General features: G+C 29.5%; 1 protein-coding gene across 1 annotated transcript in view; it reads right to left on the bottom strand.

Annotated features, from left to right (window-relative positions):
- Positions 1–1,328: 1,328 nt before the first annotated feature.
- Positions 1,329–18,482, bottom strand: part of LOC113363574 (zwei Ig domain protein zig-8-like) — a 160,631-nt gene continuing 143,477 nt past the window's right edge. Inside the window, exons 6-10 of the mRNA XM_026606066.1 lie at positions 14,924–15,137; positions 4,079–4,271; positions 1,849–1,973; positions 1,641–1,720; positions 1,329–1,454 (exon numbers count right to left, since the gene is read on the bottom strand). Coding sequence (XP_026461851.1) covers positions 1,419–1,454; positions 1,641–1,720; positions 1,849–1,973; positions 4,079–4,271; positions 14,924–15,137 — 648 coding nt within the window. The 3' untranslated portion in view covers positions 1,329–1,418. The remainder of the gene's footprint in view (positions 1,455–1,640; positions 1,721–1,848; positions 1,974–4,078; positions 4,272–14,923; positions 15,138–18,482) is intronic.

Consider the following 18,482-nt stretch of genomic DNA (forward strand, 5'->3'; position numbering starts at 1 on the left):
AATTTGTGTAGAATTAAGTGCATGGTCATGGTCACGTGACTATTTTTTGAGACGAATTTTTTTTTCTATTTTCAAAACATTAATTAATAACATATAAAAAAATATAGTAAAAACATGTCTTGTCTTTTTTTAAGGCCATTTAAAAATCCGCATAAAATTCGCGTCTCTAGAATAGAATACCCCATTAATAAAAATTAACCCTTTCCACTCGCAAACTGTGAAATTAATATGAATTTTGTCGCCAGAGCACCAGCATCTGAGTGGAACGGGTTAAAATTAAGACGCCAATTGTCCAAAAAAATTTAAAATTTCCTTATGAAAGCTTTTTCAATCCGAATATTAGTTTTAATTTTAAGTTTATTATTTAAATATAAAAAGTTTAATGTAAGCTTCAAAATATGTTATTAGTATTTAGTTTAATTATTTATCATTTATTAATTTAATTGTTTTATTATTTATTATTTATATATGTATATATATTTATTTAAATCCGTTTTACAGCAGCAAAAGTAAGGGCTTTAAATAATAAAAATAAATTATAAATAACAAAGTAAATTTAATAACTAAACAAATAGCTAATTTGTTTACATTATTAAAAAAATTAAAGTGAAGTAATTTAACTCAAAAAAATTTGCAATTGTGATTTAACAATTTTTAAAATTATAACAACAGAAATTTTGGTATAAAATGAATGACTTGAAACTTGCAAAATTATTAAATTATTATTGAATATGATTTATTTAAATAAAATGAGTATTTAATTTTGCAAATTCTTCGATTTGAATAAATTAGAAAAAAAATGCATATCTATGTAAAATAGAAAAAAGTTGTGCATCGATTATTAATATTAACACGTTAATCGCCATGTCAGTCATATATGTAATTTGGTAAAAGAAGAAAAAAGTTTTAATATAGAATTAAATATCAGTCAAAAAATACAACAGAATTTTTTTCCTTTGATACATTTTTAACTAAATTATCTGATGGCTCATGTGATTTTTTTAGATATTATCGTGGCGATTAACGTGTTAAATATGATGATAAAAAAATGAGCTTCAAATATATGCAATTTATTTGATTTAAACAAAATGAAAAAAAAATACATGAAATTAATGAATACTCATGAATGAATTTTAAATATTTTAAATTATGTAAATGTGAAAAAATAAAATAAGTAAATAAAATATAAAAAATAGGGTATTTTATTATTTAACCCTAGTTTAGATTTTTTATATATATATATATTTTTTATAATTTGTAGGCTCGTGTAATTTTTTTATCAACTTGTTTAATCAAAAATACCACCACCATAATGAAAATTCACATACCTAATATTTTCAACAAAAACACCTTATCCAGAGAATTTTTCACCATATAATTTCTGGCTTTGTTTTTTTCAATATCCGTTATTATTTCTATTACCTCCCAACCCAGTGTCCTGTTCCTTTCGAAGCCTGTTGAATAATAAAAAAATAAATATAGTATTTCTCATATATGTTTATTTTATAATAGCAATTGTTAGTATATTTAATGATAATTAAGATATTAGTTACATATATACAATTTAATTACATATCATACAAATTAACTAATTATAGATAATAAATCGCTACAAATTTCGATAAAAATATATACAGTACATAAAAAAGGCCGAATTCCGATTTTAACACATTCGCTGCCCCGAAGTGAGTTTTATGTTGAACTGCGGCTTGCGTTTCCTCTGCAATTAAAAAATAATTGAAATGATAAACCAAAATCCAAAGTTGATATAAGAATCTGTAAAAGTTTTATGTGAAAAATAGTTTTTGATTTTTTCTAAACTATACAACAAATGGGATGGAATCTTACCATCTAGTACATGAACTCGTATGGAAACCGTTGAAATATTTGTCAACTGACACGAGTACGTCCCTGAATCTTCCGGTTTGGATCTTCGCAAGTTTAGTCGCAAACCGAACCAGTGTGGAGAATTTCTGAAAAAGAGAATATAGAGTTAAGTAAACATGATTTCTATATTTTTTGAACTTATGCACAGGGCGCATCGTTCGTATTACAACCCTGAAATTTGCACAAGATATTCTTTGAAGTGTCTACTATAATCGCTAATACTATAATTGATAAAGTCCTTTGCAAAATTTTTGAGATATTTGCAATTTAGTAAAAAAGTACTGCAAAGATCAAATATATTTAGTAAAGATTTTTGACTTTATGCCCAGGTCGTACCGTTTGTATAACAACCCTGAAATTTGCACAAGATATTCTTTGCGCCTACTACAATTGCTAATACTAAAATTTATAAAGTTCTTTGCAAAAATTTGAGACATTTGCAATTTAGTAAAGAAAGTACTGCAACATATGAAGATATTTAGAAAAGAACCAACTGTACATTACAAAATCATTTTTGAACATATACCTAATTCGCACCGTTTGTATTACAACCCTATAATTTGCACCAGTTATTCTTTAAAGTGTCTACTACAATCACTAGTACTAATATTTATAGAGTCCTTTCCAAAATTTGGAGATATTTGCAAAATAGTAAAAAAAAGTACTGCAATGTTTCAAGATATATGGTAAAGATCCAACTGCATATTAATAAACGACTTTTGAAATTATGTCCAGGTCAAACCGATTGTATTACAACCCTGAAATTTGCACAAGTTGTTCTTTAAAGTGTCTACTATAATCGCAAATAATAAAATTTATGGAGTTCTTTGCAAAATTTTGAGCTATTTGCAATTTATGAGAAAAAAAAAACTATTGTGAAAATTCGATCTATTTAGTAACTGTATATTAATAAATGATTATTGAAATTATGCCCAGGTCGCACCGTTTGTATTACAACCCTGAAATTTGCACGAGTTAATCCTTGAAATATCTACTACAATCGCTAGTACTAAAATTTATAGAGTATTTTGCAAATTTTTGATATATTTGTAATTTAGAAAAAAGTACTGCAAAACTTCGAGTTATTTAGTAAAGATTTTTAAAATTATACACAGTTAGTACCGTTTGTATTACAACCCTAAAATTTGCACAAGTTATTTTTTGAAGTGTTTATTACAATCGTAAATAAAACAATTTTTGGAGTCCTTTGCAAAATTTTTGGTAATCGGATTTGCTAATAGAAGTATGAACTTCTTGACCAGGACGTTAATAAATGCAATAAATCCATTTAATTTTTAACATTCTCTAATAACAATATATTAAATAAATTTCTGTAGATTTTATTAATAAAATCTAAAAAAAGATTGAAAATTAAAGAATGTTTTTACGTTTTACACCTTGCTATTATGTTAGAAAAAGTAGATGAATATGTAAGATTGTTGTATTTTTAACACTAAATATTTTCCTATCATTATCGATAAAAAAGTACTCATGAAATGAAAACGACACATCGAAAAAGCTATAAACTACTTTCAAAATGTATTTATCATTGTCTCAATGATTTTATCCAGATGTTATAAATACTGAAGCAAAATTCGCCACACTATAGGCGACATTCGTACACACAGGTCGTCAAGCGAATATCGTCTATAAATGAAGATATTCTAACAGCAAATTAATAAATATGTTTGAAATTACGCCAAGGTCGCACCGTTTGTACTACAACCCTGAAATTTGCACAAGTTATTTTTTAAAGTGTCTACTATAGGCGTCAGTAATAAAATTTATAGAATCTCTTGCAAAATTTTGAGATATTTGCAATTTAGTAAAAGAAGCACTGCAAAGTCAAAATAGTCTTAGTGAAAAGAATAATGATGGATTTTTCGTTCTTATACAGTCGGAAGTATAAATATTACATTTATATTCATCATGTACAAATTGGTTGTTTCATGATATAACTGTTAAGCTCACGGACTCGTGTAGACAAGGTCGTAAGTCCGGGAACCTTGGACAACCTGGTATCATGCAGCAGCTTTTGTCAATTTTTGAAAATATGGATGAAAAATATGTTTCTAATTGAAAATAAGAAAATCTCTCACACTATTCTTCCCTGAATCCCTAAGGCAGTACAGCCCTTTATTATAATTATTTGTATCAATTATATAATTTAAAATCTATTTCTATTACTTACATAAGTTTAGTCTGGTTGGTCGAAATCTGTTCGCCGTCCTTGAACCACACCAATTGTGTATTTTCGGTTTTGGCTTTGGTCATCAGATTTAGTAGTGTGGTAACTTGGCACGTCAGTTCTATGGCACTATTCGTCCGATAGTAAATATCGGGCGTTTTTCTTCCCAGCTCGTCGACTATCACAAGAGCTGGAGCTAAAAACAAAAATCAATCTGATAGAATCATAGAGTAAAAATTACTTCAATTTTGATTGTTTCCCCGCTCCATAGGGGCGCCACTAACCGTAGCACGTAAATTTACCTATAGGTTTAATTCTAGACTAAAGGACCTCATTATCATTTTTATTATTAATATAATTACTGTTGTTACTTTTATTATCAGTATCATAAGTTTTGTTCTTGATATCTAAAACCAGATGCTTTTATCTCTGTACAGTGATCTTTCCAAGTTTCGCCGGATCTTCTCAAACTTCAGTGAAACTTTGATACTTCATCATTAATTATCATATTTACTTACACGTAATATTATATGCAATTTGAAATAGTTACTCAGCTATCGGATTATGCAATAGTTAAACACATAGGACCAAGATACAATTTGCACAGTAGATAATATATTATTTTTTCCTAGTTACTATTAAAGTACAAGACTTGTATATAAAATAGTTAAAGAAATCACAGTGCTTCATAACCAGAATATAAATTCAAAAAGCGCGTGTAAAAACTACACCATAAATCAATATGTATTTTATTCATTCAAAGAATATAATTTTTCCGGACGTTGAATAAATTTTCAATTACAAATTATCAAGATTGGATTATTCTTCGCTCCTTAAGATAAACTGTGGAAATTGTCTAGGAAATTTGGAATTGTTCATGGTAATTGTATTTGTTTTACTGAATTGTCTTAGAGATGTTCCAGGATTTTTGTCGGATAATTCTTTGGAAATAATTAATGTACACATGTTTTTCGGGATATAGTATCTGGGGATTTTCGAAATCAACACCAGGGTTATATATTAGATTTATTTACACCATGCCATAGTAACAGTCATGTTATCAATGGATGATGTCCGAGTCCGACTCGCACCGTCGTTTCCGGATAGAACAGACTAGAACAGACAGACAGAAGCACAGACGGATGCCCAAACATCCAGATAACAACATGCTCGCATGAATTTATCACATCATACAATACACTACTGTACTATATACTAAACTAGGAACTGCAATAAAATTCTATGATTTGTGATCTACATATTTCAAGCAGAATCTTATGTGACTCTCCGAAAAGAATGTCGTTGGCTATAAATGTCTGTGAGTGAAATTCTTTGCATAAATAATTTATGTATTAGTTTTCTAATTTAAATTGGCTGACATATTCACACACTTAATTTTTTCTACTAATTAAGGAGGAAAGTATAATTAAGAAAGAAGTTCAAAGCATTCTAGATGGGGTTAGATTTGGTTGGAGTACGGACTATCTTAAAGTTAATATTAAGAATTAAAACTTTCGGAGAATTTTTGAAATAAACTTTCTTTAGGCGCAACGATGGTGCAAATCTGTGAAAATGCAACGGAAGAGCGTTACGCTCGAGTCAAGTGCCAATGATTCGTCATTCGCTCTCGATGATATCATTTCTCTACGGGTCGATTGTGATTGGTCGTCGTGTCGCATGAGAGTGATTTTTGATATAGTAAAAATAATATAACAAATAATCTGTGCCGTCTAAGAAACGTAGGTTTATTGAAATAATCTGTATTATTCGTGGTAACTATATATTTTTATAAGTTATTTTATAGGCAAGACACATACTACAGCTGCTCAAAGAATGAGACTGTATTGCTAGAGAAATAGTCAAAAATACAAACAGTCAATGAATGTATGTTAATTTTAATTACATGACAAGTAACACAACTGTACTCGTTCAAATGTCAAAGCTTACAATTTCATTTTACGGATCCTGAACGTAAAGTATTAAAAAGTTGCTTATTTCCACAAATAATGAAGAATGAATTGATATTCAGATTCATTACTCTAAATAAGAAATCAAGCACAACAATAGTTTATGTAGCTGTGTATCATTTATATACAGATATACTTCATAATGGACATGGTTAATTAAAGTTACACCGTAGTACAAATCTTGATTTAATGAAAAATGCTTGAATCAGAAGCCCTGTTTCTATATTATTCGTAGTTTCTATAATATTTTGAAGTTATTACTATGGAAAATATTTTTAGGCAACACAGATATTACAGCTGTTTAAAGAGAGATATAATATCGCCAGCGAAAAAGGAAAAAAATACAAGCAATCATGAATGTATGTTAATTTTAATTACATGAAGTTCTTCAAACTCAATTATTACATGATGAGTGAAGTTGCAAAAACAATATTTGTTAAGGCATTGTTTTAACTTAATCCATTGTGTGAACAAATATTAGAGAATTTATTAATCAGCAATTACTTCATTTCTCTAATAAAGGCTAATATCTTAATGCTAATTACAATGACAAACCGATCATGTCATATTTGAAGTATGACTACAATTACATTATTGTTTTGAAATATTATACATATTTTTAATGCTATTATAAATATATAATTTATAATTTATCATTATATAAATGTGTATAATGGTTGGCACTAATAAATGTGTGCATCACGAGTGTTACCATATTACTAAGAAACATTATTCAAAATTGTTGTAAGATGTATTTATTTTTACTTAAATACCATCTTGTACAGTAGCGAATAAGTTTTACTTCAATCGCGTGTGAACATTACGCGCACTCTTTTTTTTAACAATTTGGAAGCTATTGAGCCCCTGGGAGCAAAGAAATTCGAAAACATCCATATTAAGAACCACCCTAATATTTGTATATATATTTGTTTCGTGTATTTCGTTCCACTGACACATTTATCCACCCATTCGGCAGAATTGTGTTAGCGTGTTATATTTTAGAGTGAAATAATAACGACAAATGCAAAAAGCGGCGCAGCACCGAGCACCGACATAAAATATATGTACCCAGATAAATTTTCACGGATCAAAAGACTGTATATCCGTTTATTCACAATAAAAGTACATTAAATAATGTTATTTCTATGCTGACCGCAAAAAGAAAATGCCAGGAGCGGATATAAGATACATCCGTTGCGGCGTTTCGGGGGCACTTCTATCTCGATTAATTTTCATCAAAGCTTCGAGCTAAGTATTTTTCTAAAAGCCCTTTCTTACTTTTTCTTTTGCCTTTCCACATTTTGACTTATTCATCTTATGCTCTCGGATAGATAGATGAATGTAAGAAATACGACACGGAGGAGTCTAAAATAAATTGTACTAGCGTCCATTAAAATAATTTATTTCAAACATTTGGTACTTTTTAATATAATACTCGTTATATTCAAAGAAATGCGTTTTATTAACTTCCCGAAGGAGAAGTTTATGCTTTAGCCAAATAATCCGATTTGCTTGTTTTATGTTTTCTCGACGTTTCAACTCATTCTGAATGATTGAGGCCAAATTCAGACAAAGGGTGAGTCATTAATTGAATATTTTTGGATCATTCAAATAGGATGCTCAGTTCTCTCAAAAACACGATTTCTATTATCTGCACTCTTTGCTTCAAAATAATGACCTATTCTTATTAATTAAGAACAAATTAAAAAAAATATTTTGCACAAAATAGCGAGTATCTGAAAAAAAATTCACAACATTGTTTAATATTCTCGAATTTTATAAAAATAATAAAAATTGTAATTTGAGGGTGAGCATAGTTCATACTGAAGAGGAGTCTATGAAGAAGGCTCTGTACAAATTTTAAGAAAATCGGTCCAGTATAAGTAGAGAAATCGTGGGTATCGTATCGAAAATGGCAGTTTCGGAAAAATCGCTTTTAAAGTTTCACTGAGGAAGGGAACAAAAGAGAACTATTGTTGGCAAATAGTTATATCTGCAAAAATAATTTAAATTTTAAAATATCCTCTTGTACACATATTCTTGAATAGTTGAACTTTGAAAATATCAATGAAACAAAATCGATTTTTTAATAATAATAGAGCAGAATAAGGTGAATTCTGAAAATTGTTAAAAATGATGATAAAAACGAGGATAATGGGAATTATATGTAAATATCACAGTAAATCCTGATAATCCAATAGCAAGTATTACACACATTTTCAGTAAGTTGCTAGACGTGATAATAAATTAATGTAATGCAGTTGCACGTAGCGGTTACGTAACTCGAAAGAAACTTCATTGAAATTATCAAATAAATTTAAGAACAAACTAATAAATTAATCAACCAAGTATTCATAATCAGACATATGTGTCTTCAGATACTGTTAAGTACTTTTATGGTTCGATTGACCTTAGGATTGACCACTTATTACCATTATAAATTATTTTTCCGGTCAGTACATTTTCGTATGCCATTTGAAAATAGCATGTATCCCATGATGTCAGAGAATAGAAAACTTAATGGCAAAAGGAAGTTGCCATTATGTGCAACTACAATAAGCCATTTCCATTAATATCAAAATGCTTCGCGCGCGTTCTTGCATAATGACCCAGTTGAAGGGCTTAAATCATACAATATCAACGATACGCGATGAATTTGTGCAAAATTTAAATACCTTGTCGAGCCATTACCTGCAAATTGCATAAATTAGTTTTATATTCAAAGTTTGATCGCGATATTAAAGATTCATCTCTAGAGCAAAATGAATGAAAACTTGAAAGATGTGGGTGAGCTCTAATAAAAGACTTGTGAAATTGACAAAGTCAATGTTGGAGTATATATATTGCTTATGCAGTTTAGTCAGTGTAGAAATATTATATAATGTTTCGAAAACTCGACCAAAGAAAATATCCAAACATCGAATGTCTATCATAATACAGTGCCACATTGGCACTGCCAATGCTAACAAATTTTCATCATAATTTTAGGAAGTGACTCTTGAAAGAAATCCTTAAAACGTTAAAACAATTTCCAAAAAAACAAAAGGAATAAATAAAAGGCATTGAATGTATGCAGGATTATGTAAAAATTTAAATAGCGAAGTCCTACCAGCTGATCTGAAGATTAACGTCTGCAGATTAGAAAATTCAAAGAATATATTAAAAGTTAGATTGAATAAGAGATTATTACATTCTGTATATAAATTAATGCATTGAGTTGGAGTACAAGAATCATGGAACAGTAAAAGAATTGTTTTTGACTAAAATTCAAACCATTAATAGAATTTCGTAGTGAAATTGAAGAAAAAACTAGTGGTGCATGGCATCGTGCCTTACTTAAGGCATATTACTGGAACCGTACCGAAAATTAAATTATTAAAAAAATAATTGCAAAACTTTGAGAAAATTAGATTTTTGAGAATTTCTTTAAAAGATCATTTAGGCAACAAGAAGATCATGCATATAATGTATTGTATACTAAATACAAAATATTCTATTTCAGTATGAGAACTACAAGTACAAGATATTCAGGTATATAAATCTCAGTTGACCTTAAAATTACAATGTTAAAGCACGTTACCTAAAAAAATTAGTAACTCTACTAGTTCAATTATTCAATTGAACTCTACTAGTCCACGTATTTAATGAAACAGAGTATTCTTATTATTTTTATTTAAATATTCAGAATACTATCAAAACTTGTAGTTTTTATACACTCTTCCAATAACATTAGTAAAAAAATAATATATCGCTTTATCAAAATATTATTTCTGCGACTTTGTATATTGATGTTTGAAATTGGCTCTCCGGATGAAAAAACAGAAAATAGATTGAACGAACTTGTTTTCTTTACCATCCATTGCCCGAACGATAGTAGGTACATGCCCATAGGATTTACGAGGAAACTAGGATGTAGTTTTTTATTTGTATTATGTTAGCAAATCGCTTAGTTCTTGAAATATACAGTTTTCATTGCGGCGGTCGAGAAAATGTAGAAAATTGCTTGTAGACTCAATGAATGAAAAACTTGCATATGGTCTGTTGGATCAAGAACATGTGTGTACTTTGCTCATATAGTGTTATAATAGTGAATAAGGTTAATAGACTGTGATATAAAATGCTAAATATACGAATTTTTACCAAAAAAGTTTCGGAGTTATGATAGTGTATCCATCATTTGAAAAAAAGCTTTGTTATATATACTGTTGCAAAAGTAAATGCATAAATTTCACTAATACCAACTGCGTGTTTTGAAAATAATATTAAATTAACATGATTTTTTTAAAATATATTTACACTTGCTTCTGTACAATTTTGAAAAAATTGTTAAATTTTTGCTGTGTGTCATAAGTAAATAGTCAAAAAACTTGTTACATTGGTTTGCAAATAACTCAAAATTTTCCATGAGACCCTATAAATTTTATTATTTTCGATTGTAATAGATACTTCAAGGAATAACTCGTGCAAATTTCAGGGTTGTAATATAAACTGTTCGACCTAGACATAAATTCAAAAATCATCTACTAATAAACAGTTGATTCTATACCAAATGTCTAGGATGCTTTTGAAAGTATTTTTCTTACTAAATTGCAAATGTCTCAAAATTTTGAAAAGGACTCTAAATATTATTAATTGCAATTGTAATAGATACTTCAAAGAATAACACGTGTAAATTTCAAGGTTGTAATACAAACGGTGCGGCCAGTGCATAATTTCAAATATCTTAATATGAAGTTGGTTCAAACTTTACAGTACTTTTTTTACTAAATTGCAAATATCTCAAAAATTTTCAAGAAACCCTATAAATTTTAATATTTGCAACTGCAGTAGACACTTCAAAAAATATTTCGTACAAATTTCAAGATTGTAATGCAAACCGTGCGATCTGGACATAATTTTAAAAAACATTTACTAATGTACAATTCTAAATGTTGCACCACACCAAATTCAGATTTAAACATAAAATTTATTAAAAATCATATCTAGTTACACAAAGTGCACAATTTTTATTATTTGATTGGTTTCTGCCAAAATCTATTGCAGTTGCTGAAATGGGGATTAAATTTTATCAATGCTCATTTAAAACAAACAATATTTTTTTCAATTGGAACTCTACACGAGGGATAAGCGAATTCGAATTTAAAACAAACTGATTTTTTGTTTTTTGACAGAAAATCCTTCAATTGAAAAACTGTTCTGCTTTTGCAACACATAGTTGAATTAATATATATATATATATATATATATATATATAACTAATTAGAAGTCGTATTTCGCCTAAACTTCCAAGTTAGCCTTATTTCTAATTGAAATTTCGCCAACTACCTTAAAGTGTTATGTAAGCATAAATGCTAATCTTAAGTAGGAATTAGTGGCTACAAACACCAGATCGTTAATTTAAATTAATAAGTACTTTAGTTTCTAAGTTAAACTCTAATGATGCTCGAAATTATAGAAACACAGCTAAACTTTAATACAATTTAGTTTGGTGTAGTACTCGTATTTCTGAAACAAACTCAGGTGATAAGGGACAATATAAGGGACTTTAAGGGAAGAGTTGAATTTGGATTATTAAGGCATAGTTTCAGCCTTGTAAGCAATAAGTCGCGTTGGGTTAACTTTTTTTAAGTGGCATTTTTCCGTAAGGCAACTTGCACGATATGTGTAATAATTGACTTAATCAATCAAAATTGAGACTTAGCTATTTAGATAAAATTTTCAACTGTATATATCAAAAACAAAGTTTTTACTAGAAACTAAACATTGTAATTTCGAATCAATGTAATTTAAACACATTTATAGAATTTGTAATTCTAAAATTGCAATTTACTTTATTGAATTTATATGATTCAGCCAATTCTCTTAGTACTATTTAGTACGTGACTTTATCTTTAAAATTTTGACTTATCACACCACAAAAGCAACTTTTGACAAAAATGTTGACTATCACATTTTCTCAAACTTTGATGAATTTTTAAAATTAAACCACTTGATGTAGGGTTAAATTTTAGTATGGCTACTATAACTATGATCGCTATTATGATAAAAAATTTCATTAAAATCGTCCAATTATCGGTTGATCGGTGTTCCCGAAATCGTCGACTAAAATTTGTATCCGCACACACACACTTACACACACATTCATCCATTTTTCTAAGGTATGCCAAAATATTCAGAAACCTTTGAAACGTAAAGATAGATAAAAATTTTCATTTTCGATTTTTTTGCGATTGCTATAACTTACCCTATGAGAAATTAATGAACCTTAATAAGAAAAAAATTCAGATTAATATTACTGTCGTAATAGTCTTACAACTAAGTCCAGAATATTAGCAAAAACTTGGCAAATCACTTACTTTTACACACTTTTAGATTATTTCTGTTTCACAAAATCGGACAGCTTTCCAATTGTAAACATTTGCTTAATAAATTAAATAATTTTATTTATCGGTACCATATGAAATACTAGGCTTCTCTCATAGGAGTGAACTCTAGATAATTATTTCTTTTTTTCTTTCTTCTATTATTATTATTATTATTTTTATAATTATTTTATTTTTCCCCCTCGTTTGTGTTACAATAGCTTATAAGATTAAATTGTATCTTGATTGCTAATTCAATAAATAAATAAATAAATAATTTCACAAATCTTAAAAAAAATTATCGGTATTATATGATGTAATTTATAATTATCCGACAAAATATAGCTGGGATACAAGAACAACTTAGACATTGGTAAGAGTTAAAAGTTGTTAGGCAGTGGTACGACTTAGGCAGTACTACGACTAAGGTAGTAGTACGATTTGACCAACTTTACCCTATATTTCTCGTCTTGCCAAGAGGTATAAAGTTAACTATAAACAAGACAGATAAGTGATCCTACACCATGGACTGACATTCGAGCATCAATAATTAATTTGATTTGTGCATCTGAAGTATTTATGAAATCAAAATTAATTTCCACTTCAATTCAAAATACAAACGATGGAGATGAAATGAAGTGCAAATCCTTCATCGTCGTCGTCTCTGGTATTTATATATCGTCGGTTGGTTTCGCGTTTTCTGCATCCGAAGGGGTTTGTTTTGACCTCCTATAACGAGTTTATATCCGATTCGAGTCTGCACAAAGCCGAGAGCTTTGTTTACACACAACATTCCATTGTTCGTCATGTAATCCAATAATTTTGGTATGTTAGGTAAACGCAGTCTGCATGTGCATGTGCATGTGCATGTGCAAAACAGAGCACTGCACTAGTCACTACACTAGCCGAAATAGGATTAAAGTTTGAAATTCATATTTGAAAATTTTGATGGGATGCTGGAGTGTACTGGGATATTTAAATAAATCCGAACCGGAGTTTTGGTAAGCAGTAAGAGTTTTGATTTGAAAATGAATTAGTTTTGTTCAGCAGAATAAAAAAAGTGATAAAATGCAGTTTAATAACACGAAAGAGAAAACCTGGCGCAAAACACCACTAGTGCGCCAAATCTTAACTTCTGTAAAACTCCTAAATTACCAGTCATAAAGTTAACTAGTGGGGTGTATAGCATCGTGCCTCAAGGCAAATTGCTGAAACTTCCCGTACCGTAAGTAAACATTCGAGGAATGAAAATAATCAATAATTGTTTTGAATAATTTCAAATAGATTATTATGAATATATAATACTGTAAATTTATAAGTGCTTATTAAATTGGGCGACGAGCGTTTTCTGTTACTAACATAAATTTGATTTTTTAGATAATTTAGAAACTTGTTGATAATTTAGAATTTTTTTCAAATTTTGAAATTTTTTTTAGAAGTTTAAAAAAAAATTTTTTTCTAATACTTTTGAAATTATTCGATATTTTTGAAAATTCCGAAATATTCTCAAACTTTTGTAAGAAATCGTTTTTTTTTAATTCTCAAAATTTAGTTTTTTTTAAATAATAGAAAACTTCTAAAATTAGATTTTTGAAACTTTGATTTTTCGAAAATTTTGAATTTTTTTTGAAAATTTTCAAAATTACTATATTTTCTCAAGCAAAATGTTTTTTAAATTAATCTAATCGGATGATCCGTTCTCTTAAAAACTGCATAACCGTTTTTACACCCTTTGCGCTCTATACCTCCGAAACAGCAAAATTACCTTTTGCATAAACGCTCCACGATCGAGTACGAACCGAATGATTTTTTAATTATTATTATTCCATAGTTATTCCATATTGTCAAAAATGTCGAGAACATTCATTTGAATTATATGAATAAACTTCAAAATTAAAAATCTTGGTACGGAACCCAAAAAAATTTACACAAAATGTGTACACATTATTAAAATCTCTCTAAAATATCTGATAATTTGATGTGTCGATGCATAAGTCGAATAAACATTTTTGACAGTCAAATGACATTTTTTTTACTTTTTTCCCAAGATCTCCGAAACCGCTAGACCTGCCTTTATGACAATTTATCAATTTTTCGTCTTGTCAATACAAATAAAATGTTTTTTGAATTATTAAAATCGGATGTTCCGTTCTCTTAAAAACTGAGTTATCGTTTTTGGCACTTTTGGAACGGCTGGACCTGCCTTCGCCAAAAACTAATCAGCACGTCTCCTTATCAATACGAATCGAATGTTTTTTGAATTATCCAAAATTTGTATCCGCACACACACACACACACAACACACGCGCGCGCACACATCCATTTTTTCTAAGGTATGCCAAAATGTCCAGAAACCTTTGTAACGTAAAAATAAATATAAAAATTTTCATTTTCGTTTTTTTTGTGATTACTATAACTTACCCTACGGGAAGTTAATAATCGGATTAATTTTTAGATTAAGCATAAAAAATCGTTATCAAGTGGTCAACTATAAAAATTATCAATTTATTATTACTTACGTAAAACAGTGACGTTGGTGATCAGAACTCTGGGAGGATATGTTGAAACCTGGCACATGTACAATCCTGCATCTTCCAACTTGATTCCTTTGATGATCAATTTCCAGTTGTTGGGATATTGAAATTTCACCGAAAGTCGAAGATCGCCGGTGTAAGTTGTCTCGCCAACGGTGAGCAGGGCGACTTTGTCGTGCATTCTTCTTAACCACGTAACCTAGGAAAAAATTGAAATTATAATATTTTTTTATTTATAACAAATTGTAGTTTGATAAATAATTGTAGTAAAAATGTATATCATTACAAAACACAGAACGTACATGTGCTTGTTGTAGATTTTGAGCACCAGTATTTATTAAGGTCTCTATCGATTACACTTCTAATCGTGTTAAAAAAAACAGAAGTATTGAGAATTTTTTATTACTAATATTCCAATCAGTTTTTATCTCTATATCAAATATGGGTAACTTTTTAGCTGTAACTTTTGCCTGTAAGCCTGTGGATATACATATCACACGTAAATCTCAGCCACCTCCTAAGTCATTCCATTTGTACCCTAAAGCCCTTGATGGATGAGTAGGTCTAATTATACCCGAGTCAAGGGCTTTCGTATCGCAAGAGACTAAATATATCTTTTTAATTTTGTCAGGATCGGGATCGGCCTAGATAATAATTGGATACTTGGTAGATCATTGTATAATTTGTACCACTTCAGCGAAATACTTGCTAAAGATTTTTTGTCAAGTGTCGACAAAAATAAATATCTGTGAACAAGTTTGTCAAGTATATTTTATTAACTTCCCGAAGGAGAAGTTTATGTTTTCATAAAAAAATTTGATTCGCTAATTTTATGTTTTCTTGACGTTTCAAGCCATTCTGAATCGAATGAGACCAAATTTGGAAAAAGTATGTGTGTGTGAACATTTTTTCGCCGAAAATCGACGTTTTCTCAAAAACGGCTGGATCGGTTTCAAAAATTCAAAAGCCATTCGATGTATTTCGATGAGGACTAGCGTTTATCAATTTTGCCAAGCCGTTTCTTTGTAAATAGCAGAAAAGTGAAAAAAATTTGTCCACGTTTTAGCCCGCAGTTCTGAATCGATTTTGAGAATTTAAAAACCGTTCAGAAGATATTAGTTGAGAATCGTGCTGATTAGTTTTTGGTGAAGATCGTCCGAACCGTTTTCTTGTTAAAAAGTGTTAAAATTTATTTTTTTGACGATTTTTATTATTACGTTTTTGACGGTAGATACCATAGTCTTGTAGATCATACTAAAATATTACAGCCCTACTACAAGTCGTTTAATATTAAAAATTCTTCAAAGTTTGCAAAAATTAGTATCGTTTATTGACATTTATCAAAATTAGACCTTTCATCGACGTTTTCTTAAGAACGCCTGAACCGATTTCAGAAACTTAAAAGCCATTTGATGTATCTCGATGAGCATTATTGTTTCTCGGCCGAGCCGTTTCTTTGTAATTTAGAAAAAAGTGTTAGACTTTTCGTCCACATTGTGGGAATCAAAGAGGCAGGCCATAAGTTTGGAGAAAAACAATTATTCATGTAATGACATTTTGTATACTTTTGATAATCATATGTTTTAATACATTTTTATAAAACATAGGAACATCTGTCTATTAATTTACATATTTCTATATTGGTGACCTACGACATCTACAATGAAGATAGCAATTGAACATGGATCAAGAACTGAAAAACAAATATAGATGTCATGACATTTTGTATAGTTTTGGTAATGAAATATTTTGATACATTTTTATAAAACATAGAAATATATATCTATTAATTTATATATTTCTATAACATTTAAGCTTATATTAAAAAATCGATTTTAAAAAATCAAAAACTGTTCGAAAGATATTAGTTGGGAATGATACTGATTAGTTTTAGGTGAAAATCTACCAAGCCGTTTTTATGTAATTAACCGTTGAAAAAAAAATTTAAATCGATTTTTATGGAACTTTTTTGGCAATATATATCATGGTCTTATAGAACTTACTGAAATATTATTGCCTTACGACCCATAGTTTAACTCTAAAAATTTATCAAGGGAACATGTGTAGTTTTTTTGACGTTTGTTGGAATTAAAATTAGACGATTTACTTGGTATAACGGTCTTAATGAAGATACTAAACCATTATTGTCCTACGGAAACTGGTTCAATTATAAAAATGGTTGATTTTTGAAAATTTGCTTTTAGAAAATACTCCGAAAATAAATCCACTCGGAACACTTTTAATCACTTTAAAATTAATTTAGTTTTTATTGATTAAGTCGATTATTTACACATATCGGGAAGTTCATGCGACTTGCCTCAAGACAAAATACCAATAACAATTAGTTAAATTTGTTTCTTTTGTAGACGTGTGATTCTAGTAATTGCACAAACTATTAACTCTTTTCCCTTACAAGACCCTTCAACAATGTGATACTCACAATAGAGAACAATATAATACATGCAAGTTTCTGGCCATACAAGAGCCGTCGCTTTGTATTTAGCAATTTCAACGTTCAAAGCGTTCGAAGCACTCAATATCGTCGATATTGGCAAGTCTACTACATGATTATATTATCGTCACCTTAACAAACTTGCTACCGAGTTGCGTTTTCCGTGACAATCAGTAAAATATCTCACTGGGAAGTCGAAGGAAATTCTCACACGAGGTATAGAGACGTGGGACTTCTTATTAGTGACTCACAAAACTTATACTTCTATGTCATCATGTCCTTTGCCATCGACAGTTTAAATATTTGACCTCAGTGCAAGAGTCTTTCGTAACCCCAGACTGGTATCTTTTATTACCTTTTTACTTGTACAACTATAAAATCAGAGATAGGAGATTTGAAGATTTCATATGTATGACATGTTTTACAATACTGGTGAGCAATGCGGGATTTGGCGGATTCGCCTAAATCCCGCATATAAAACACGCAATCGGGACATGACTCTGTGCCGACTCTCCTTTATGGCATTGTAGACAAAAAAATAAATAAAGTAGACATAGTTTTATATCAACATTGTATTTCTAAATGTGGAATTGTAACTAGAATATAACTAGTAATGTATTTTCATAGCCTTACAACTCTTTTTCATAAGGTGGTAAAGATGAATTCATAGTCAGAGACGTAGCGTGCTTTGTCAGGGCTCTGTTTCAAATTTTTTTTGGGATCTTCCTTAATAATCTTCCTTTATTCATCATCATTATATATGAATCTTTTAAAAATTTTACAAATTATTGCAAAATATATATTCACTCTCCTTGCATTTTTTAAAATTCCCGTAGGGTAGTTATAGTAATGGGCCAAAAACCGAAAATGAAAATTTTTGCATTTCTCCACGTTTTGAAAGTTTTTGAACATTTTGGCACACCTCAGAAAAAATGGATGTGTGTGTGTTTTGTATGTCCGCATTTTTCCGTCCACGTTTTCAGGCGCATGGATTAACCGATTTGAATGATTCAAAACACATTCGATTCCTATTGATAGAGAGATGTGCTGATTAGTCTTTGGCAAAGGCAGGTCCAGCCGTTACGGAGATAC

This window comes from Ctenocephalides felis, unplaced genomic scaffold (genome assembly GCF_003426905.1).
Source record: "Ctenocephalides felis isolate EL2017-DRISC unplaced genomic scaffold, ASM342690v1 CF-g0.4_SCAFFOLD_00845, whole genome shotgun sequence".
NCBI lineage: Eukaryota > Metazoa > Arthropoda > Insecta > Siphonaptera > Pulicidae > Ctenocephalides > Ctenocephalides felis.